Source organism: Leptonychotes weddellii, chromosome 12 (assembly GCF_054177405.1).
Source record: "Leptonychotes weddellii isolate Sample4059 chromosome 12, ASM5417740v2, whole genome shotgun sequence".
Classification (NCBI taxonomy): Eukaryota; Metazoa; Chordata; class Mammalia; order Carnivora; family Phocidae; genus Leptonychotes; species Leptonychotes weddellii.
In genome coordinates this window covers 40,927,208-40,950,771 of record NC_138380.1, presented here as the reverse complement: position 1 = coordinate 40,950,771, position 23,564 = coordinate 40,927,208, and the positions used below count along the sequence as shown (strand labels likewise).

The following is a 23,564-nucleotide window of genomic DNA, read 5'->3' as shown; positions in this document are numbered from 1 at the left end:
GAAGCAGCCCATGCCCAGTAGAGGTGGGGGGGGGGGCTTGGGAATGGGTATAGAAACCCAGGCCTGAGAGTCGAGCATAGATGGTGCCTCGGGGTGCCCAGGGATGCTGGGGCCGGCGCTCCCCCCAGCCTGCCCAGTCCTTCCTGACCCATAAGGGAGAGCCTACACCAGCATCCTCAGGGCCCCCTGGGCTTCTCAGAGCATTTCTTGGGGATACCTGAGGCCTCCCTCCACATCTCTGAGTGGGCCCTGAGTAGGTAGAGCAACAGGTGGGTAAGACAGGGCTCCTTTTTGTTGAGCTATCCTGGGCTTGTTTTCTTTCTCCTTTTTGGGTACTTGCTGGTCACCAGAGTGAGCTTGGAGAAGCTAGGAGAGAGGGTCGGCAGCAAGCCAGGGGCACAAAGGGAACCAGGGTCATGGCAGCTCTGCCCAGTGAGGGGCGTTATGCGGAGACTAATGGCTGGGGTGCAGCCCCCCATGGGTCTCTGAACCGGGCACCTATGGTGGGGGCCCTGACACCGGCCGACTGAATTGTTTTAATAATAATAGGAATACAAATAATAATTTTTAAATTACTGTGTAGTATTCCCTAGCATGGCTGCCGGGGCCTCTTAACTGGGCCTGCTTGATGGATGCTATGTTGCTTCATTTTCTGCTGTGGATGCTATTTTAGGTGATGCTGCAGTAACTATCATTGCACATGCTTTTTTTTCGGGCGAGTGCAAATATTTTTCGATAAAAACCCAGATGCGGAATTGCTGGGTTGAAAGGAATACATGCTAACGATCAATTTTAGAAGCAGACCAGGCTCTACCCCCTGGGAATGTGCCAGAGCTCCCACATTCTCCCTGCTGGACTCCTGGTCCCCTGTCCGGTCCCCACCAGCAGCCCCAGTCCTCAGGGACCTCCCCCCTTGGAGCGTGCTCTTCAGCAGTCGCTGTCTGGCATGTCATGATGGTAGAGGCTTTCTCTTGGAGGCCGAGTGGGCTGAGGCAGGGGGAAAGGAGGTTACGTCTATTAGCAGGCCGGCTTGGCAGCTGGAACGAAGCAATGCTCTGTGGTGAGCACATGAGTTGAAGTGCAGTTCTTTCTCACGTAGCAGTCTGGAGCTAGGGAGGCCTTCCAGGCTGGTGGGGTGTTCGCGATGATCCGGTTCCTTTTGGTGCGTGGCTCCCCATGCCCCAGGGATTAGCCCTGGCGTTTGGGCAGGGTGAAAGAGCAGAAGCCAAGAGCAGGTACTGCCTCGTGGACAAGGGGTCCAGAGGTGGCACCTGTCACTCCCACCCGTATTCCATAGGTGGGACCTTCGTCACAGGCCCACACCTGCGGGCAGGAAGGACTACGGAATGTCCTCTCCAGGTTGGCACGCACGTGCCGGCTAAAATTCTGTCGCGTGGAGAGAGAGAGGGGGAGACAGTTGTCTGCTACTGAGGGGAAATGCAGACCCTTCTGGTGGCCTGATGGGGGCCCAAGCCCATGTGCTCCGCACTGTATCCCCAGTGCCTAGCACTGCGTAGGTGCTCAGCAGATGTTTGTTTGGAAGAAGAACAAAGGCAGGGAGGGGCTTACCCTTGGAGGCTGAGAGCCTTGCTTCAGGTAAGGGGGTGTCAGGCGGAAGGGCTGTCCCTGCCAGGGGACCCACGGCACTCATGTCTTCCTTTCTCTCTAGCCCATAGACACCGTGGGGCTGACCAGCGGCTGCTCTGAGTGGGAGGCCGGCAGTGCTGGCCTCAGTCTCCTTCTGGATTGAGAAGCGTCATGGCCAGCATCTTGCAGGCCTCCCTGGCTGCTTTCCTCCTGCTGCCTATGGTAAGGGCCCAGACCCTCCCCTCCATGACCCACTGGAGCCCCAGGCTCACCGGAGCCCACACCCCAGAGAACCTGTGTCTTTTGTGTGTCCTCAGCCAAGCTCAGTTCTGCTGGCTGGTATCTCTGCCTGAACCCCTACTGGGTCATTCAGTGCCTTTGGGTGAATTACAAAGGGTGGCCCTTCCTCAAAACCCTGTACTGATTTGATTAGAAATTTTGACACAATTTACAAGTCTATTATGATGGTGCATGTGTAGCAATCTTTAGAGTTGTACAGTGTACAACCTGTTCAACTGTATGCAGGGGCCCTAGTCACAGCTGCAGAAAGCTTTTTGATCCCAGGCCCTAGCCCATAGTCTCTGCCAGGTTAGAGCTCAGAAGCCTGCTCTTTACTTATGCCTCTTCCCTAACAAGGGAAGGGTAGGGGAGGAGGGCTCCTCGGCATTGACCTCTGCCCCTCAACTTGGGAATTTAGACCAGCAGTCGATGCAGCTGTCTTCAGAGACCTGGATGCCAGTCCTGTCTCTGTTCTGCCTTACTGTGTGACCACAGAGAACCTCGCCCCTCTCCCTGGAAGCCTGCACAGCTGTGAATAGTCAAAACTCAACCGGATCCCTCAGCACTGTCCTTGGTGGCTCAAATGCCTGAGCCTGCCCCCGCACTTGCAGACATCCCCTTGAGGAGCCATCCCTGTCCCAGAGTTTTACCTTAAAGTGACAGCATAAGAACACAGCTGTCATGGACTTTGAAGTTACTTGGTCCTATGCTTAAATCCAGTGCCTGCCACTAACTAGCTGTGTGACCTTGGGCAGGAACATTTAATTTTTTTGAGTCTTGGTTTCTGCTTTTGTAAAATGGGGGCAGGAGTGAATGAGAGCAGCTTGTGGGTCCCACTGAATGCAACCAGTGCTCCTTTGCCCACAGCCCCTGGGGGTGCACCTCCTCCTGAGCTCCCAGAGGAGAGAGAAGATGAGCTCCCTCAGCCTCCTCTCTCTCCCACCCTCTGCTTGCTTCCCTGAGGTCCAGTAATAGCCTCGTGGTCTCTGGAGCCAGACTGCCTAGGTTCGGATCCTGGCTGTACAGCCTACTAAGCTATGTGACTTTGAGAAAGTCACTTAATGTCTCTGTGCTTAGGTTCACATCTGTCCAATGGAGAACGATGAAAATAGTGCCTACTTTGTAGTGCTCTTGAGCGATGTATGTATAAGACAGAATAATGCACGCACACAGTACAGTGCTGTATATGTGTTTGCTAATATTATTACAACACGTGGAAACTGAGACCCAGGGAAGAGTGGAATCCACTGAAGGCCACATGCTGAATTGGTGAAGGAGAGAGCCCTCATGGTATCTGTGGCCCCTGCTGGCCCCGAAATCTCTCTGGGACTGTCCTCGTCCTGCTTCCGCCCCCCACCCTCCACACTGCCCCGGGGCTTAGGTAGCAGGGCTTGTGGGGGAGCGTCCTGCTCTCGCCTCCCATCCATCCCATGTGTCCCTCGCAGGCCACCGCCATGCACTCTGACTGCATCTTCAAGAAGGAGCAAGCCATGTGCCTGGAGAAGATCCAGAGGGCGAATGACCTGATGGGCTTGAACGACTCCTCCCCAGGTGAGTAGGGTGGTGAAGAGGTCACGGCGTCCCCAGCACAGCCAGGCCAGCCTTTAGAAACTGGCGTCCCAGCCTCTGGCCATTTTGTAGAGAGTGGTGGAGGGTACAGGTCCCTGGGTCCTTCTGAAAACCCTCCGGGGTGATGGAGTCCTGGATCTGCTCTGGGCAGTGACCCTAGGGTTGCCCTCCTCGGGGACAGCCTGCCCTGGATGCCTCATTCTGGAGGAGGCTGTTCCGGGCGGCTGGATGTGGCTGCGTCTGATCCCATGGGGGCTGAGATCGGGCTGTTGTCTGGGCTGTGGAGCGGCCGTTAGAAAGCTTATTAGCAAGCAGCCTGGGCCTGGTGGCAGCAGGGACACAGCTGTTGCCAGTGGCCGAGCTGGAGAGCACCTGGTCAACCCAGGGCAGGCAGGGTGGGGTCATTTCCCTCTTTCTGTGCTCACTCCACCAGAAACCAGAGAACAGCCTGTAGCAGGAACCCCACTCCTAAGCCTGCTGGGTGCAAAATGCTTCTCTTGGGGCTGCTGTTAGCATTGGGGGGTGGGGGTACTGCTTCCTGGTGCTGGATGGGGCCATGCACTGCAGGACACTTAGCAATCATAGCTCTCCCCGTTAGATGCCCAGAACACCCCAACCCCAGTGACAACCCCAGCTTGTCCAAGTTCCCTCATGGCAGGGCCCCTGGCTGAGAACCAGAGGTCTGTGTGAGGCTGTTCCTGCTCACTGACTCCCCACTGTGCAGATGGGACGCTGAGGCCTACGGGGCAGAAGAGGGGGTGTGTGGGAGCTTGGGGATTTGGGGCTGGGGGCATCCCTGGAGGCCTTGCCAACCTCACCTGTTCCTAAGTTGCTAGAGGGTGGGGCTCTCTGCCCCAACTAGAGGGCTCTACTTTTCCCTCTGGATCCTCCCCATTTCTAGGAGCTCTTCTGAGCACCATCTGTTTAAATACTTGATTAATCGGCCGCCCAGTTAAATGTAATGGTCCCTGCGGGCTGAGCTCCCTGTACAGTCAGTGAACATTAACTGGTAATGAAGCTGCTCCTGGCCATGCTGGCCTTTCCCTCTGGGCCGAGCGCTAGCTCAGCCCTAACCAAGGCCAAAAGTGGATTCTAGGCCCCACCACCCAGGGAAGCTAAGCAGGGGGCCCAGATGGGCATAGTTGCAGGAGACCAAAAGAATATCTGGTCCAAGCCTCTAGTCGAGGGGGTGGGAAGAGGGGCGCCCTGGGGGCAGTGACTCGTTAGACCACACAGGGAGGAGTGGGTGGCTGAGGTGTCCTGCCTCCCAGCCTAGGGCTGTGGCTCCTGCATCGCAGGTCTCAGATACACTGGGGGTTGAGCAATGAGACGCATCCAGAAGGGAAGAGTAGAGGTGGGGTGGGAACCAGGCCTGGGGAGCTGCGTACAGATTAATTGCACAGCGGTTTGGGGAGCCCTGGGTTGGGAGAGGACATGAGGGCCTGGCCACAGGGGTGTCCTCTCAGAAGCATGAGTGAGACAGATATAATGATGGACACCCTCCCAGGAAGGGGCAGGCCAATGCTGGGTTGGGGGGGGTCTCACCCCCAAGTGATGCTCGGGAGAGGAAGAAGGAGTTCTCTGTGGGGAAAGTGGGCAAGGATTCGCGGAAAAGGTGGTATTTAAACCAGATCCTTGGTTCTCAAACCTGGCTGCACATCAGAAATCACCAGGAGCTTTTAGAAAAATGTACCCAAGCTACAATCCAAACCCATTAAATCAGTACCGCTGTCCATCAGGATGTTTAAAGGCTCCCCAGGAGATTCCAATGAGAAGCTAGGCAGAAACCCCTGAGTGAGACTTAGGGACAAGCAGGCACTTGCTGGCAGGTGAGAGCTGAGGGCTGGATGAGTGGGGAGAACATTCTAGGCTGAGGGAGCCCCAGCAGGAAGAGGTGGGGGAGGGGAATGGGTACCTCCCTGTATGTGGAACCCTGAATTAGGGTGGGTGCGAGTGGGCTATAGCGAGGGTCTGGCTGAGGGTCCCAGGGGCCCTGTGAGTCATGGCTGACCACAGGTCACCCTCAAACCCGGACGTGGGTGAGGGACCCCAGGCCTGTGGAACAAATTCACTCATCCACTGACCTACTCACTCATTCATTCACTCGTTCGTTCACTCATTCGTTCACTCACTCATTCATTCACTCACTCGTTCATTCACTCACTCATTCACTTGTTCATTCACTCATTCATTCACCCATTCATTCATTCACTCACGCATTCATTCACTCACTCATTCACTCATTCATTCAGGTGTTTAAGTGCGAGTTGTTACAGTCCCGCCCACCGTACTCACTGTGCCCTTCCTCCCTCCATTGGGTCATCCCCCACCTGGAGCTCTGTCTCCCTTTCCCAAAAGGTCCTTGGGGCATCCTTGTCATTGCAGTTGAGCCAGGCCTCTTGGCTTCGTATTAAACCTGCTTGTGAAATCCAGGCAGCCGTTGATCTCCTTGCACTGTGCAGCGCCTTAGAACCCCAGGAGCACTTAAAGATGCCAATGGCCAGGCCCTTCCCAGACCAGCGTGATCAGCATTTGGTGGTGGAGTTTGTTGAAGGCATGTGTTAAAAGCCTTCAGATGATTCTAAAGCATATCCAAGTTTGAGAGCCATTGTTGTGGCCAGAGGACAGCATCCACTGGATGCTCATGCCATCTTGGACCAGAGGGCAGCCCCCAGGGTGCAGGTAAGCCAGGCTGGGAGCTCATTCCTAGCCAAGAGTCAAATGGGAACGACAAGGAGAATTGGCAGTTGGCATGGTGTTGCCAGGCTGTGCTGGGGTGACCTGAGAGGCCAGCCCTCCCCCCGCATCCCTTCTTTGCCCCTCCCCTGCCCCTTTTGTGCCTAAGCACATGCACCATGCACAGAACTCTGGCCAGAGGCTGGCTGATGTCCCTGAAGCACACTTGAAAGTGGAAAAAGAAAATCTCTCCGCTTGTTCTAGTAACTGTGAGTTACGAACTCACCATCATGCTTTGCTATAATTGAAAAATGTATTTCTATGTATTTTATATATTTCCCCATAATCTTTTAAATCCAATGAAGTGAGTGCATTGGAATGAGGACACTCATCTGCTGGAGGTGAGGTGTATCCATGCTGCAGTGTGTGTGGCTGGGGTGGGGGGGTGCTCCCAGGAAGGCACCTGCTTCCTCTTAAACCCTGTCCCTGGGACACCCCAAAGAGAACATGGGATGGTAATGCACAGAGTGGCCTTTGGGGTGGAAGCCAAGGAACAGAGAGATGCGGGGGTGGGGGGTGGGGTGGGACCAGAGCTCCGCAGCCAGCTAAAGAGGGTAGAAAAGCCAGGTGAGGCCGGCAGAGTGAAAGCAAGCTTGCTGACTGCGTGGCTTGGTTCACAACATCCTTGGTGTGTTTTAGATGTGTATTGGGACCGTTACTGAGGTGATCCGTTTCGTGGTTTTGTATCTCATCCCAAGCCCCTGAATGCTAAATGGGACTAGAGACAACAGCTCTGTCATGTGACCCAGAGAGAGGTTGAGGCTAGACGTGGCAGTCACTGGCTCAGTCACACGGAGCACTGGAGCCAGCTCTGGGACAGGACCCAGGTCTGCCATCCCAGCCGGGGGGGTGCCCTTTGTGTGGAGTGCTCTTGTGTCCAGAGAGAAGGACAAAGGAGTCCTGTGCGTGGGAACGGGGTCTCCACTCTTAAGAGTCGCCGGTCCCACACAGGTCCCAGGCACGGGCTGCTCAGCCCGAGCAGCCAGCCTGCGCGGGGCGGGTCCGGCCAGCGCCTCTTCTTTGCAGGACCGTGGGCTTCCGTCAGCCTGGAGGCCTTCCCTGCATTTAAGCGGAGCTGCTTGTGTGTGGTCCTACTGGGGGTCCCCCTACTCCGGAGAAGATGAAAGAGGCCTGCGGTGGCTTTGGCGGGGGCAGGAGGGAGGAGATTTGGAGGGAAGATGAGGAAGCCTGCTCATTGCTATTCTGCCCCAGCCTCTGAGCCCTGTCCGGGGTGCAGAGTGCTTCGCCCCAGCCCCTGCCTCCACTCTCACCACGAGAAGAGAGGCCTGGAGGGGGGGGCCACCTCAGGGCTGGGCCCAGGCTCCCCAGCCCTGGAGCAAGATCGGCTTCTTGACTGCACCTGCCAGCCACTCTGCCACAGAACAGGCACTCAGCCTGGGAAGGGGTGGGGTCCACAGGCACCCTCACTTCTGACAAAGGGTTCCATTTCTGTCCAAACTGGTTTTCCTTTAGTCCCGTAGTTCTCAGACTCAAGCCTGCATCAGAACTTCCTGGAAGGCTGTTAAAACACAGAATTCTTGGACCCAGCCCCAGAGTTTCTGACTCAGTGGGTCTGAGTGGGGTGCCTCTCAGTGGTGCAGATGAACATCTGCATCTCTGGCAAGTTCCCTGTGGTATTCCTGGGCTGGGAACCCCACTCTGAGGATCACTGACTTCCAGAGGAGAGGACTGCATCTTCATTCCTTCCCCACCGCCCCCCACCCCCAGCACTGAGCTCACAGCTGGTCCCCATTTTATGGATCGGAAATATTGGCTGGGAAGTAAATTTCAGGAAATGGAATCATATTTTTTTACCCTTGAATTGTGATGCTAAAATGAGGGGCTTGTTCTAACAATACCCGAGCATCCTCAAAGGGAGGACTGCGTCTTTGTCTGAGTCCCTTTGGTGTCCCTGGTCTCATGGGTTTTGAACACTGTGTGGAACTGGACAAAATCATCACCATGACAACCTGCGATTAGCTCCTTATTTTGTTCCAGTTGAGGCTAATGGTCCTTGTGTTCTCTTTCTGTTCAGTGTGCCCAAGTGGTCTTTTCCCCTCCTGCTGTCGCAAGGCACTGCGTCTCCTTGGCTGCTTTGTGTCTAGTGTCTTAGTGTGAGCAGCACCCTCCCACACCCCCAGAGTGTGCACAGCACTCTCCCCTGAGCAAGATCCCTGCTGCGCCTGGGTTCCTCGCACCAGGTTCTGTAGAGGCTTTCAGGCTTTCGGGGGGCGGGAAACAGACTGAGCCAGGAGGGCACAGGTGGACTTCGTGTAGAATTGGGGAACCAGAGGACAGGTGAATAAGGAGACTTGGGGGTGTAAAAGCAGAGAGCTCTCCCAGGGGAGAAGAGCCATTCTGATTTTCAACCTCTTTTGCGGGGGAGGAGAGGAGGGGAACAGGGACTGATGCACTTGACCATGTCTTCCTTGAAGCAGGCTTTCCTGGCTGCTGTGTCGCTAACCTGTCCTGGTTTTCCCTGGGTTTCTGGCCACCCCTCCTCAGTCTTTTTTGCCAGCCCCTCTTCTGAATGCTGCATTCCTTCTTCTGTTGGGACCAAGCCTTATTCTCTTCTCTTCTCTAGTGCACACCCTCTCACTAGACCCATTGTCCCGGTCCACGATGGGTCCTACCTAGCATCCCTGTGCCGACCACCCCTGGTTCTCTTCCCCCTGTTCCGACTCCCCGTCTGCACTCCGGACTTGTATCTAACCGCCTGTTGGAAATCCACCTCCACTTGGCTCCTGGCACCATCTCAGACTGAACACACTCCAGATGAAGCCCTTGAGCTCCAGCCTGCCTCATGCCCTCCACCATTTGCTTCTCATCCGGTTTCTCTCCACTGTGGGGAAAGGCTGACCCCTCCAGCCACACAGACACTCAAGCCAGAAGCCCAGGTGCCATCTTTGGTACCTCTCTCCCTTTCACTGCATCAGTCAGGGTAGCCTAGATGTCACTGCAGTAACCAAAAAAAAAATAAATAAATAATAATAATAAAAATAAAGACCTTAAGATTTTAGGGACGCAGCACAACAGCCTTTATTGCTTGCACACACGGGTTACAGGCCTGCGTGGTTGGTAGAGGCGGGAGGCGGAGCTTGATTCTGCACCGTCATTCAGAGCCCCGGGCTCCTTCCATCTTAGAACACTGCCACCCTCAACCTGTGGCCTCCCAAGAATGCTGCAGAGAGGGGAGAGGGAGAGAACGGGCGTGGAACCTGTGAGGGGCGCCTCTGAGAGCAGTCCATCACCTCCACTTACTTACCATTGGTGAGAACTCAGTCACGGGGTACGGGTGAGCACCAACGGTCGCTGGCAGGCTGGTCTGTCACTGGGCCCTCCAGATCTGCCACCTCCAGGCTCCCCTACACAGCATGCCTTTCTGTCTTGGCTGTCCTGGCTCCAAATCAAGACCCTCTGCCCTCCCCTGGACTTCTGCCATATCCTAACAGATATGTCTCCGTTTTGATTTGCTGCTCTTGAAATGTATTACCTTCCCGGGGCGCCTGGGTGGCTCAGTTGGTTAAACAACTGCCTTCGGCTCAGGTCATGATCCTGGAGTCCCGGGATCGAGTCCCGCATCGGGCTCTCTGCTCAGCAAGGGGTCTGCTTCTCCGTCTGACCCTCTTCCTTCTCGTGCTCTCTGTCTCTCATTCTCTCTCTCAAATAAATAAATAAAATCTTTAAAAAAAAAAAAAAAGAAAGAAATGTATTACCTTCCCACGCAGCTGAATCAGATCATGGCACTCCTTGTCTTAAAACACATCTGTGGGAGGCAAAACAGTGGTGTCCACGTCCTAATCCCCAAAGCCTGAGAATGTGTTACCTTACATGGCAAAAGGTACTTGGCAGGTGTAATTAGGTTAAGGATCTGGATTATTCAGGTGGATCCAATATAATCGCAAGGGTCCTTTTAAGGGAAGGAAGGTGGCAGGAGGGTCAGAAAAGGAGAGAGTTGAGGATGCTATGCTATTGGCTTTGAAGACGGTGAAAGGGGCCACTGGGCAAGGAATGTCTTGAATCTGGAAGAGATAAGGAAATGGATTCACGCTAGAGCCTCCAGAAGAAACGCAGCCCTGTAAACATCTTGATTTTAGCCCAGGGAGGTCAATTTTGGACTTTCGGACCTCCAGAACTGCAAGATAAGAAATTGTGGCGCTTAAGCCCCTGAGTCGGCTTTGTTGCAGTAGCACTAGGAAGGTAATTCATCATCTAAGGGCTTCTCTTAGCATTTAGCCTAAAGTGCAAGATCTTTCCCCTGGACCACCAGACGGTAAGCTCTATGTAGGCAGAGACCGGGGCTGTTCTATTCACTCCTGTATTGCTGTGCAGCGTCGGACTCATAACTGACACAGAATAAGAGGGAGGGGAGGGAAAGTGAGAAGAAAAATAGGGTAAAAGGAGGAGGGGGAGGAGAAGGAGAAGAGGCGTCTTGAAATCCTCCAGTCCCAACAACACCAAGCTTTGTTGGGACTAGAGTCTGGAACAGATGGGGATAGAGAAGCTGGATGTATTCTGTGGGGGTGGAAGGAAAATGAGTTGCTGTCCTCAGTTAGAGAAACCCAAGGCTCTTTCCCATCCTCCTCATCTCCCCGGAAGCGGTTTCTGGGGGGATTCAGAGCAGGCCCCATGAAGGAGGGGAGACGAGATAGAGCCCACACCACCTCTGGGAGGTGAGAACTGTGGAAGTGTGCATGGGGCATTCTGGGAAGCCCCGAGGTGGCGACCTGAGTCTCCTGCGACCCCAGTGATGCGGGCCAGAGGGGTGGTCGGAGGGCTTTGAGCTCCCGATGGGGTCAGGGACATTGTCCCCTAAAGGAAAACTGTTTTTCTGCTCACAGCATTTCTGACATTGAACGTGTGGGTTTTCCAGGTTTCTGTGGACACCGACTGGTGTCCCTACAATTTAATTCACTTCTGACACTAACTACCTGGAGTTAGCACAGACCCTCCTGGCTAAGAGCTTGGTCTGAAGACTGTCTCCTCCCCCACTTCAGATGCCAGTTGTAAATCATGGGTCCCCATGTCATCCACACTTCTGTCTGACTTGACTACGAATTGGGGGTTCCCATGACCTACCTCCTCCTCAGTTTCAATAATTTGCAGTAATGGCTCACAGAACTCAGGGAAACCCATGTACTGGTTTACTATAAAGGATATACAAGAACAGCCAGATGAGGGGCTCATAGAGTGAGGTCCAGAAGGATCCCAAGGGCAAGAGCTTCTGTCCCTGTGCAGTTTGGGATGCACCAACCCAGAAGCTCTTTGAACCCCATCATTTAGGGTTTTTATGGAAGTTCTGTTATGTAGGTATGATTAAATCCTAAGCCACTGGTGATTAGCCCAATTTCTAGCTCCTCCCCCCTCCCCTGAGGTTCGTGGGTGGGGCTGAAAATTCCCTGGCAACCAACCACCATGACCCCAGAGTCACCTCATTAGCATAAATTCAGGTGTGGTTGAAAGAGGCTTATGAATAACTAAAGACACGCCCCTCACCCTTATTAGGAAATTCCACAGGTTTAGGAGCTTTGCCTGGAAGCTGGGACTAAGACCAAATACATAATTCTTACTATGTCATGGTACTGCAGTTCCCTAAACCCAGACACTGGGATTGGGCCCTTGAATTATGGATTTCAGTTCTAGTCTTTCCACCTGCCCTGGTGCTGGAGGAATTGCCCCTAGGAACCTTAGTCCCTGGAGGGGAACCAGGCTGGGAACTTAAGGAGGGCAACAGGAGGGCTCCTATAGCGTGGCAGGCCATGGGGTAGGGTGGGGCACCTTGGCAGGTACCCCTTGGGAGATGTTTGTCTTGGCAGTGGGGTCAGAGAGTGCAGCCCCGGACTCCCTAGCCACCCTTCTGGGCACCAGCAGGTCGTGAGTGAATCTTGAGCTCTGGTCACCCAGAGTTGGGCATATGCTCAGAGACACCCTGCCCTTGCAGTGCACACAGGGAAACTGAGTCAGAGTCATGAAGTGAGCCCTTGGCAGAAGTCAACCCAAATTCAAGTCTTCAGGCTGTCTTGCAGGTGCTGAAGGGACATGCAGGTGCCCTTCTGCTTCCTCTGCCCTCACGGCAAACTTCTCAAATTTGTTTTCTGCCCCACTGTGGCCCCGGGCCTGATGGGTGCGGGAGGTGGGGCAGGTGTTGAGTAAGTAGTTGCTAAGAGCATGGATTCTCCACCATGTCTCTATGCCTCTGCCCTCCAACCTGGGAGCCCCCAGCTCCCCTCACGGCATCTCTGCCTGGGGCCTGCATCTTTCCTTGCACCTCAACCCTCGGGAGCATGCTCCCTCTATCTGAAGTGCCCTGAGGAACGTCAGCTGGCTGCAGCAGCTGGTTGTGCCAGGGCCTAATGTTCCATATTTTGGGAGTATCTGTTGGCTGGGGCTTCTAGGGCACGGGCCAGACACAGCCCTGCTCCATGGCCGTTCCACGGTTGGTCTTCGTGGACCACGGCAGCCAAAGATGTGCCATTGGGTCTCTTTCAAGGACATGACGTCATAACCAGCCACGTGCCAGCTGGTTTCCTGCTGTGAAGGGTGGGCAGGAATCAGCAATAACTGGCTACTGCTGTGAGACCTGGGACGCTGCTCCCCTCATGTGGCCCTGGTGTCCTTGTCTTCTTGGTTTGTTACCCTCTGAGTTTTCAATGGTGCTTCCAGCTCCCAAACTTGGTCATCCCAGGAGCCAGGAGACCATAGGTCAATGTGACTGGGTGTGAATTCCAAAATAGCCAGGTCTGAATTCTGAGAGACCAGGTTTTCTGCATTTGGAAGCTTGGGGTGACTTCTTGTCCAAAGGCTACCCGTAAGTCCATCATGGACCCCAGCAGAGAGGCTGGGAGCCCATGAGGCCTGCCCTAGGCCCCCTTGCCCTGCCTAGAGCCTGCCCAGGCATCCTCTGTGACCGGTTGGTGGCACTCCACTGGAATTTCTCCTCACCTTGCAGGGCTCTGCTTCATCTCCTTGTCTGGGCCTCTCTCAGGGGAATGATTCTCAGGGACACCTAACTGAAATAATGAAATTAATGCCAATAACAGCAGTGACCATGCTTTGAGTGAGCCTGGAGTTCTAAGAGCTTTACATGTATGAATTCATTAATCCTCAGGACAGCTCTGGGAGGTGGGACACTCTCTCAGTCACCCGCTGATTGTCCTTTATCTGGTAAAGAAGCCTCTCCAAAGCCCATGTTTACAGACCCCTCAGCAGGATGTGGGTCCCTTCCTGAAACTGTACTTTGCCATCAGACCCTCCACGTGGCTGCCTCCCTCCTCCGCCTTTGCCCCCCCCTTAGGAATTCTATCACCGCATGCACTTCCTCTGCCCACCTGATAAATGTGGGGTTCCCTGGGGCTCCCTTCTCCATGCCCTTCTCACTTCATGCCCTTTCCCAGGGCCTCACCCCCTCCCCATGTGCCAGAGAGGGAGGCAAGGCCTGGGCCTTGGGAGCCATGTTGAGGACTTGAGGTAGGTTCTCTGAAAGGGTGTGCACTGCTGGGGGTGGGTTGGATGTCCCGACCAGATTTTCCTTTTGAAAAGATCACTGTCACAGCCTTGTGGGGTCAAGTGAGGAGACCATGGTGCTAGTAAAAGGTAGTTTACCCCTTAACTCAGTGGGGGTAGGGGGATGGAGAATAGGGCATGGATTTCACAAATACCTGGAGGTCAGACCGGCAGGACATGGTGGCCAGTTGGATATGGGAGAAGAAGGAGGAGACATAGCAAGGGCGGTCTATTACCGAAACCCAACTTTGGCTGCCCTTTGTTCGAAAAGCCAATACTCAAGAGATGAGTTTTGCTTGGAAAGGAATATGAGCTTTATTCAGGACACCGGCCACTTGGGAAGAAGGCATTCTTGTCCAAAGGCCGACTCTGAGGTTTCTGCCGGCCCAGAGATTTTTTTAAAGGGTTTAGGGCAGTTAATCAGTTAAGGGAGTGCAGTGGTCTGTAACATTTCTTGATTGCGTGCCCACCACAGACGCCAGCTGCAGATGTTATCGGGATGCTCAGAGGTCATACAGGAGAGTCTGGTGACTGCTGCACAAGGACTGTGTTCTTTCTAGGAAAGAATGTGTCATCTATAGGTATACAAAGAAAGGTTTAGTTAATCACGTGGGTTAAGGGAGCTTGCTAAAGCCTGAAGACTACTAGCTTGGCCAGAGGGGCCGAAGTGGCTTCAAGTCTGTCTAGCTGGGGCTGAGACAGGAAATGGGACTCTAGTGGGAGATGCTGAGCTGAGTCTTGGACAGGCTGGGTTTGGATTACCTCGGGCCTTTCATGGTGGGGATACCCAGCCACGGGAGGCTGTTTTCAGGGAGTGCAGGTGTCAGGATCGGGGGTTGTCTGTGTGTAGCTCTGTCCCTAAGTCCATGAGCCAGTGATCCTGTCCGAGGTGGGAGGGGTGAGGCGCTGGGGCAGGGCAGCCGCCAGTGTCTGTGTTCAGGCCCAGTTAGGGAAGGTGGAGAGGTGGCCAGCTGGTGGCCAGAGGCATTTCAGCGGAGAGAAGAGGAGGGATAGAGCCAGAGGAAGGGGTGGAGCACGAAGGGAGGTGAGGAAGTGGCCACGGGGGTTGCAGAGAGCTCCAGGCGAGGCTGGCCGAGGCTGGAAGGAGAGAGAGATTGCATGGTAGGCAGAGGGGCAGGAGGGTCTGCTGAGCCCCCAAAGTAATACCTGGTCGCCAAGCTTGTCATCCTTCTCTTGCTCCCAGCAGCGCATATCCAGCGAGGCTCCAAGTCTTGATGATTCCTAAACACCCCTCGGTCTGTCCTTGCTCCCCCTCCAGCCCTCTGCCTCGCCTAAGCTGGGCCTGCGCCACCGCAGCACGGGCCTCTTCTGTCTCTGGGCTCTGCGTCCCTTCACAGTCCTGGGCCTTGGCCATGCAGGCCTCTGCCTGGACGGCATTCCCCTCCTCCCCGTCGGGCGGTTGCTGCTCGCCCTCCAAGTCTCAGAGCCTCGCCATCTGGAAGGCAGGTGCGGGCCTGGAGCAGGACCCTTAGGCCAGCCAGTTCCTGGCCCTCCCCTAGGGGCAGGGAGGGCCCACCGAGGAGACCGAGCTGAAGCTGGACCCCATAATGATGGCAGAGGCTGGGAGGACTAGGGGGAGCTGGTGTGGGGTGATGGTAGGATGCTCCAAAGACCCCCAACATCTCATGCTTAGTGATCCCGCCCTGGCCTGGTATTGGCCTGCTTCTCCCTTCCCCACAATCCTTCCAGCACCGTGGGGCTGTGGGAGATGTAAAGTTAGGTGAGAGCTCCCTCTCCACCCCAGGAGCTCCTGAAATGTCCAGCTTCTCCTTGATGGGTCTTCCAGGGATGAGGCTGAGCCCTGCCTCACACAGTGAGCCTCACCTTCTCTCCCTGAAACCGTTCCCTCCCCCTGCAAGGGCCTGGCTCACCAGGGTGTGTGTGCCCACCCGAATGTGTGTGGTGTGGGCAGTGTCTGTGCAGGCAGGGGGTGGGGCCCCCTCTCACCAGGGTTCTCTCCTGCACAGGCTGCCCTGGGATGTGGGACAACCTCACGTGTTGGAAGCCTGCCCGCGTGGGTGAGATGGTCCTGGTCAGTTGCCCTGAACTCTTCCGAATCTTCAACCCAGACCAAGGTGAGTTTCCCCCTGGGGCTTCCCTAGGCCATGATTGGTCTGATCTGCTCCCCACACTTGGGCCCCAGGCCTTCCTGGGACCCAAGTACCAAGGACCTGGGGCCCCCTGCAGGCCAGTATTCCCTGTTCCAGAGCTCCCATGCTAGTGGGAGCATGAAACTATAGACCATGGTCCGCACAGGGACATGGAAGCACCTGCAGACATGGCTCCCAGGGTGATGTCGAGATGCGCCCTTGGGTGTGAGGCCAGGCTGTGCCCTTGGATGTGGGCTCTGTCACTTACCCAATTTGGACCTTGAATGAGGCAATTCACCCCTCTGTCCCCTGCCCCCCATTCCCTGGTCTGTCAAATGGCAATGTGGCATAGTGACTGGGGAATCGTGTGGAGGAATGCACATGGTAGCCCAGGTCTTGGCACATTTTAATGGTCAGTAGTGTTAGTTGGTGTTACTATCAGTATCACACATACAGGGATGCTCAGAGGCCCAGAGAGATACCCAAAGATGGACACACAATGAGACGCCTTCAGGCAGCTGGGCACAAGACACTCACCCGTGTCCACACCCGCATACCCACTTAGATCCTAGGTATGGTATCACAAAGAGCTCAGCTTGGGACATGTCTGTGTTTGAGGTCTCGGGGGGGCCACTGATGTGCTGTGGAGATATTCAGGGCCCCAGACCCATTTGAGAGTCCTAGGGGTGGGCAGTGCCTGAGCTGTGTGACTCAGGATGTCGGGACAGGGGGCAGAAGTGAGGGGGGCAGTGCTCTGAGAAAAGGCACAAGGCCTTAATGACCACATCTCCAAGGGGAAGGGTCTGACAAAGAGGGGTTCGTGCAGATCTCTTCTTCGGGTGTGAGCTGGCCTCTCTAGGCCAGTTCCCACCTTTCAGCTGGGACCTTGTAGACTCCTAAGAAGGGCTGCTCTCCAGCCAGACTGCCCTAACTCTGGGAAGGGCCTAGAGTTGGACCCTGGTCTTCCACCCCACTCCTTGTGGCTGTGGAGGGAAGCAGGACACCAAGTTAGGCAGGGCTGGGCTTCAGGCAGGTGATGTCCTGAGAACCGCCCCACTGACTGCTGAGCCCTGGGTTGGGGCCTTGTTTAGGGGAGGATGGACGGCAGGGACTCTTGAGGGGTTTAGAGACATCTGAGTCACTTGTGTGCTCATGCACAGGACCTTGTGACCTGGTCTTCAGCTTCCTCTTTCACCTACCTAAGGCTTAGGCCAGTGTCCTTCCAGACCTGGAGAGTGCTCGAACTCCACTCCACTATGGAGTCCTGCCTCCTTCCATCCTCCAACCTGTCTAGGAGAGGCAGAAGGCATATTCTCTTTCACTTCTGGAACTCTAGCAACCGGGACTCTGCCTGGAGGGGCAGGTGCTTGTGGGAGGTGGCAGAGGGGAGAGGGGCAGTATGTTGGGGTGCAGGGCCCCATCCGAAGACCAGGGGAGGCAAGGTTTAGCTAAGATGCCTCCCTTCTCCTCCTCCCACTTCCCCTTCTGGTTGTTTAGCCACACCTCCCACCTCCAGACCTGCCAGCCCAGAAGGAGGATGGCTTTAGGCTCTTCCATCCTGACAGCTGGGGGGCTGGGTGTGGCCCCAGAGCCAGACAGGAAGTGAATTTGGAATCAGAGACAAACTCGGGGTACAGTGTGCATGGGGGGCCTCGGTGCGGTGGCAGCTGGTGACTCAGCCACATCCTGCTGCATTCCTATGGAAACCGCCTTCCCCACTTCCTCCATTCATGTACTCCTCTCATTCATCATTTACCTGAGGCTTCTTGAACATCTACTTTGTGTCAGGTACCATGACGAGACTGCTTCTTTTCGACAACAACCAAAAAGGCAAAATGACTCAGTGGTGAACTAAGATTTTAAGGAAAACTTTCCTTCACACTCTGTCCCTCCCTTTGGCAACTGCACCATGAATGTGTTATTTACACCTGATCCTTAATGGCTCATTAAGGCAGGGCCCTTTAGCGTCTCTGTTCACAAAGCTGGATTAGTGAGACTTGCCTTACATGCTGAGAAAGTTGAGAATGGCGTTTCTCCTTCTATGTCGTGGCTCCCAGGGCCGAATGTGTTTGCTGTAGTAGTTGCTGCTTTGCAGGCTACTGAAGATACAGGGGCCCTGAGCTCCCCTCCTCCTCTCAAATGCCTCTACTCATCTCTCCGCAGCTGGGTCGCATTCTGGAGGGAGCGGTAGAAGTCTCCCGTGTCTGGCCCACCCCCAGCCTATAGTCCTCATGCCCCTGGGTCCCCGGCAGAGTTTGGGCATGGGGAGTGGGGGAGGGAGGAATTCAGCAGGACCCAATGAGAGCAGACCCAACTCTAGCTCCCTCGTTCACCTCTGGGTTCTCTCTCTTTCTCTGTTTCAGTGTGGAAGCTAGAAACCATTGGTAAGAGGAACCTTGGAGAGGACAGGCTGCTGATCATCTGTCCATCTGTCCATCCAGCGGGAGCCCAGTTCTGACTGCTGGGAATGGGTGGGGGTGGCATGAGAGGCTCCTCAGGGACCAGATTCCCCACCCCTACCGCCTGCCCTTAGCCATCTGGGGAGGTGGGGGACACAGGCAGATGGACGATATAGCGCTTGGCCTCGGGGTGCTCATGGGCTGATTTGGGAGGCTGAGACACACTGGTGGATGGGATAGAAAATGAGCATTGTACAGGCCTGAATGTGTGTGTGAGCCCGTGTAGATACTGACATCCTCAGTGGCCTTGACACTGGAATGGAGGGCAAGCTTGAGAGAACTAAATATGCAGCATGCAGGCAGGGTAATGAAAAGGTCAGGAGAGGCTTCTTGGAGGGGGTGGCATGTCAGCTATGTGTTGGAAACAGAGGATTTTGAGAAGTAGAAAGGAAACGAGGGCTCATTGCTAGCAGGGGGTTCGTCATAAGAAAAGGATGGAGGTGGTATAAAGAGTCAGGAGAGAGAGAGAAAAAATGTCCATGGATGAAGTCCTGGGCTCCCTTGGATTAGAGAGTTGGGGGCTGAGATGGAGGCTTGTAGACCCAAGAAGAAACCCAAGTCCAGGACCCATGTTGCTGTTCCTGCCTTTTTCTGGAAAAGGCCCAGTCATCCTTTTCCATTCCTCTCCCAGTCTGGAGGCCCTCCCACCTTCCTGACGATATCCCATTTCCACTTCCTGTGGCCCAGTGGGGAGAACTGAGTCATGGGCCATCATCAGCATCACGGAAGTACAGAGCAAATGGGATTGATGCCAGAAGGCACGGTGTGTGTGTGTGTGTGTGTGTGTGTGTGTGTGAGAGAGAAAGGTGTGTGGCTGCTGTGTGTGCTGCAGCCTTTTGGCTGAGACCCCACCTCTGTCCTTCAGACCAGGGATGGCCTTGACCTTCCAGGGTAGAGAGTACACCACGCACAGCCCTGGCATGCTGATGACTGTGCGTGCTGACTCATGCCCACTTCTGTGCTTTGCAGGGGAGTTCGATTTCCCTGACAGTAACTCCTTGGATCTCTCAGGTGAGGGGATAAACTGGGGCCCACCATGGGCTGGCTGGAGGGAGGGCATGTGCTGACACGGGAGCCTGGGGGCCCCGTTCCAGGGCAAGCAGGGCCTTTCTGTGGCTGTGTGATCTCTGGAAGAGCTGTGGATTTTCTCCACAGAAACTTGCACTCACGTGCTCAGACAGAACGTTGTGTGTACAATTTCTGGGAGCACAGATCTCTCGAAGCCACACTGTGGACTCCAAGTACAAATCCCCTGGATTCGATGACCCCTGATGGTTTGGAACTCCCAGGTGCAACGGTGGTTCTCCGACTTTCAGTGTGACCTCAGTCACCTAGGGGGCTCGTTAAAACTCGGATTCCCCGCCCCCAGAGTCGCTGATTTAGTGGGCTTGGGGTGGGGCCTGAGAATGTGCATATCTAGCCAGTCTTCCCAGTGATGCTGATGGGCTTGTCTGGGTAGGGTGCCCACTTTGAGAACCAGTGCCCTAAAATCCTGTGCTCCTACGAAATTGCTGGGGCAAAATAGTCTAGTGAAGTGGGCACAGTCACGGCAAGGTTTTGACAATCTAGAGAGTACTCCATCTTCTGGAGATTTCCATCAGAACAATAGAGCGGCAAATTCGTGGAATAGTTCTGAACAAAAAGGTTTATATGCCTCTGTGCCCACACTGTCTTATAAAAAGAAACAGAGAAAGGAGGAAAATAAAAGAAAGGAAATGGCTTCTACCTCTGGGACACTTTTAAATAATTGCTTTTCAAAACAGATTCCCTTTCCTCTTCCCACCACCCTGCTGTGGGCAAAGCAGAGAGGAGAGGAGGCCCAGGAATGGGAGGGGACTTGGCCAAGGCCATGACTCCCCCGGGACATGCAGACTTTCAGAGGGACTTGGAAGGAGGTCGCTAGTAACAGCCTGACATGGATTTGCTGGAAGAAGGAGGAATTTGGCATCAAAATGGGGGACAGAATTGACTCCTCCTCTCCCTGGGCCTGTCAGGCATCCTCCTTGTCCTATGTCACAGGACTCCAAATTCGAGAAGCGGTAGAGACCAGTAGTCTCCCCACTCTGGGCAGAGCTGTCTTCTGTGGCAGGGTCACTCACCCTCTGCTTCTTCCCAGAGTCCCAGGAAGTGTGTTTCTGACTCTCTTGGCAAGAAATGACTTGGCCTCAGCTCTTCCAACTCAGCTGGCGAGGACACGGGGTTGGAAAAGTAGAGGGGTTTCCTGTCTTGGCCTCTGCCCTTGCCTCCTTCCCAACCTCCCCAGAGGTGGCCTTGGCCACAGCAGGGGGAACTTTCCAGCAACATGGGTGCTGGAGCTCCTTTTCTGTGGAAGTGTCTTGTTTTACACAAGTTCCTGGCCCCTGAATCTTGTGAAAGAAAGAACCATTGCCACGTGCCCTAAGATAACAGGTAAACTCCCAGGAAGCCAGTCTGGGAACAGGGGTCGGTCTGGGGCCACAGTCCAGGGCTGGAGGCAGAGGGGGTTGCTTGCCTTCTCCCCTCCACGGGATGGCCGTGGTTCACCCTTACAGACAATCGGGAGAGGGGAAGATAAAATGAGCAATCATTTAAAGGCTAAAAGGCCCCAGGCGGGGCCAAAACCAATCTAGATTCCACCCTACAGACCGTAAATGACTCCTTCCCCTTTGGTGTCCTACAAAATGGCCTTTACAGTCTATCAAAAGGAAATTAAAGTACATTAGTGACAGGAAACAGACCTCTAAACCTGGGAAGACGAAAGTTTTTTTTTTTTTTTTTTAAACCTAAATACGTATCTTAATAAGATCTGGCTCTAGGTTAATGGAGGTCTGGTCCTTGTTAATCAAGCAAGCCATGCATGTATCCCCTTGGTGCGGGATCTTGCAGCTGTTGCAAGGCTCAGAGCTCCTGATGTTTGAGGGGCACTCCGGCTCCAGAGTCACCTGAGTTGACTCCTGGACCAGAATCCCAGGGTTGGAGTGCGCTGGCGGCTGGAGTCCGCAATGGTGATCACACATCATTCATCTCTGTTCACCGACGTTTGACAAGTGCTGACCCAGGGCCTAGGGAAGAGGCTCAGGCCTTTCGTCAGTGAGCGTTTGCCAGTTCCAGAAGAGAGGGAGGCCCAGTCCCCTCAGCCCTTGTTAAGAGATCAGCTGTGCCTTGTCCTCCCCAGTGTCCTTCGTGTAAAGGCTGAGCTTGAGGTCACCAGCAATTCCTATGTTCCCGCGGACGGGGCAAAATTTCATGAACCTTTAATCACTGTGCTTCCCAGATGCGCGTATGGGTTTCTAGAAATTCTCACTTAAGAAGTAAATTTCAAGTAAGAATTGCAGGGTTTTCTTAAATCATTCCCGTGCCCCACTGAGTTTTTGTTCTACTGCAGACGTGAGGGTGGTGAGCCGGAACTGCACTGAGGATGGATGGTCAGAGCCGTTCCCTCATTATGTAGACGCGTGTGGGTTTGATGACTATGATGAATACGAGCCTGGGGACCAGGTGAGTGGCTGTCCCCACGGGGAGGTGGCGGGGGTAGGGCTGAGGAGGCTGGTGACCGGGTGTCCCCACCAAAGGCCTTGGCTCCTGTTGGGCCTACGCGTCCCTAGGCAGCACGTGAGTCCCTGCTGTGTACCCAAGCCAGATGCACAGAGACCAAGGCCTTCATTCACTCGTTCTGGGCCAAGAAGCATCTGCCTTGCTTCCTGAGTTCCCCCAGCCCCCACTACATGGCCCCTACCTCCCTGGCTACTCTTCCAGGACACGCATCCTTCCTGTGGCCCAGCAACTGAAGGGTTGAGGCAGGGCCCAGCGGGGGGCCTCCTGGGAGCTTCTCAGGCTAAGGCTGATGCCTGATCTGATTGGTCAGTGCCCTTGCGTTCAGCAAGCATTTCCCGAGCATGGGCAGAGTACAGACACTGTGGAGGGGAGGAAGAAGCTCATGGGGGATGGGGTGGGGGGCAGGGTAGTAGAGGCACTGAGCGGGGAGAGGAGGAGGTGAGATCAGCAAGAGGAGAAGAGAGGAGGGAGGAGCTGGGTGGTGGACCCCTGGGGTGGGCAGGCCCTGGCCCGAGGGCGCTGGGGGCTGGGGCAAGCCCCACGTGGAGCCCTGGACGTTTTGTGCTTTGCTCCAGGATTATTACTACCTGTCAGTCAAGGCCCTGTACACAGTTGGCTACAGCACATCCCTTGTCACCCTCACCACTGCCATGGTCATCCTGTGTCGTTTCCGGTAAGGACCCCCCGACACATACCAGCAGCGTTCGAGCCAGTGCAGCAGCCCCTAGCTCAGAGCCCTTGCTGTGTCCCGCCCGCCCCTGCCTTCTCCCCTGGATGTCAGCCCTGGAGGTCCCTTAGAAGGCAGTTCCCCCACCCCTCTGATAACAGATGGGAAACTCGATCTGAGAGAGGGCAGCTGACCTGTCCAGGGCCATGGACGGACCCTGGGCAGGAGACCTCCATGCCTCACGTTTATCCTCCTGGTCTAGATGGACCAAGGCCACAGGAGGGGAAGGTCTGGTCTCTCGGAGTCGTGGAGCCAGGCAACAAAGGCCTGGCAGTGAGTGAGGATTTAGAGGGGTGGGAAGGAGGTGGGAAGGTGGGGAGCCCCTGAGACAGAGCGGTGGAGTTGGCCCGGAGCAGACCTCGGAGCGGAGGAGGGGCTGCTGTGGGGTTGTTGCTTCAAGGCCTCTCCCTCCCCCGGCTTGCTGGCCTAGGAAGCTACATTGCACCCGCAATTTCATCCACATGAACCTGTTCGTGTCATTCATGCTGAGGGCCATCTCCGTCTTCATCAAGGACTGGATCCTCTATGCGGAACAGGACAACAACCACTGCTTCATCTCCACGGTGAGTGCGCTGACCCCTGGTGGGAAGGCCCTTCCGGGGCTCCCTTCCCTGTGATCCCCCCTCCCCCCACCATCCAGGTGTTCTCCTGAAGGTGAAGGCATTGTCCCTAGTGAATGCAGAAATCCGGGAATGACCATGAGTTGCTAGTAACCGGCGAGACCCCTGCTCCATGTCCTTTCCTGTCCCTCAGTCTGTGTATGTACTTGGCCGAGCAGATGTGGAGGGTCGGGTGGAAACGCCAAGTCTCGCTTGCCCAAGAAGGGAACTAGGCTTAGAGAGAGGGTTTTCTGGGCCCCTGGTCATTTAACTAACCCGTGGCAGAGCCGAGGGGCTGCTTGGCTTGGGTCTCTCCAGACCATCTCCCCAGTTCTCATACCTTTGGAGGTAAGCAGAGGAGACAGGTTTTGATGGAATAAGATGGAAAGAACAGCCCAGAGCACAGGATCTTGACCCAAGAGGGCACATGTGGAGGGCGCAGGGGGATCTGTCTGAGATT

General features: G+C 55.0%; 1 protein-coding gene across 6 annotated transcripts in view; it reads left to right on the top strand.

Annotated features, from left to right (window-relative positions):
- The window catches only part of ADCYAP1R1 (ADCYAP receptor type I), an 89,004-nt gene that overhangs the window by 41,519 nt on the left and 23,921 nt on the right, over positions 1 to 23,564 (top strand). For 5 of the 6 annotated variants that reach the window (XM_081800315.1, XM_081800318.1, XM_081800316.1 and 2 more), the window contains 8 exons: positions 1,670 to 1,809; positions 3,312 to 3,417; positions 15,663 to 15,770; positions 18,149 to 18,169; positions 19,214 to 19,255; positions 21,609 to 21,721; positions 22,354 to 22,451; positions 22,936 to 23,068. In XM_081800315.1, the coding sequence (XP_081656441.1) occupies positions 1,759 to 1,809; positions 3,312 to 3,417; positions 15,663 to 15,770; positions 18,149 to 18,169; positions 19,214 to 19,255; positions 21,609 to 21,721; positions 22,354 to 22,451; positions 22,936 to 23,068 (672 nt within the window). In that variant the 5' untranslated portion in view covers positions 1,670 to 1,758. The remainder of the gene's footprint in view (positions 1 to 1,669; positions 1,810 to 3,311; positions 3,418 to 15,662; positions 15,771 to 18,148; positions 18,170 to 19,213; positions 19,256 to 21,608; positions 21,722 to 22,353; positions 22,452 to 22,935; positions 23,069 to 23,564) is intronic. The other variant, XM_081800317.1, reaches the window with a different exon arrangement.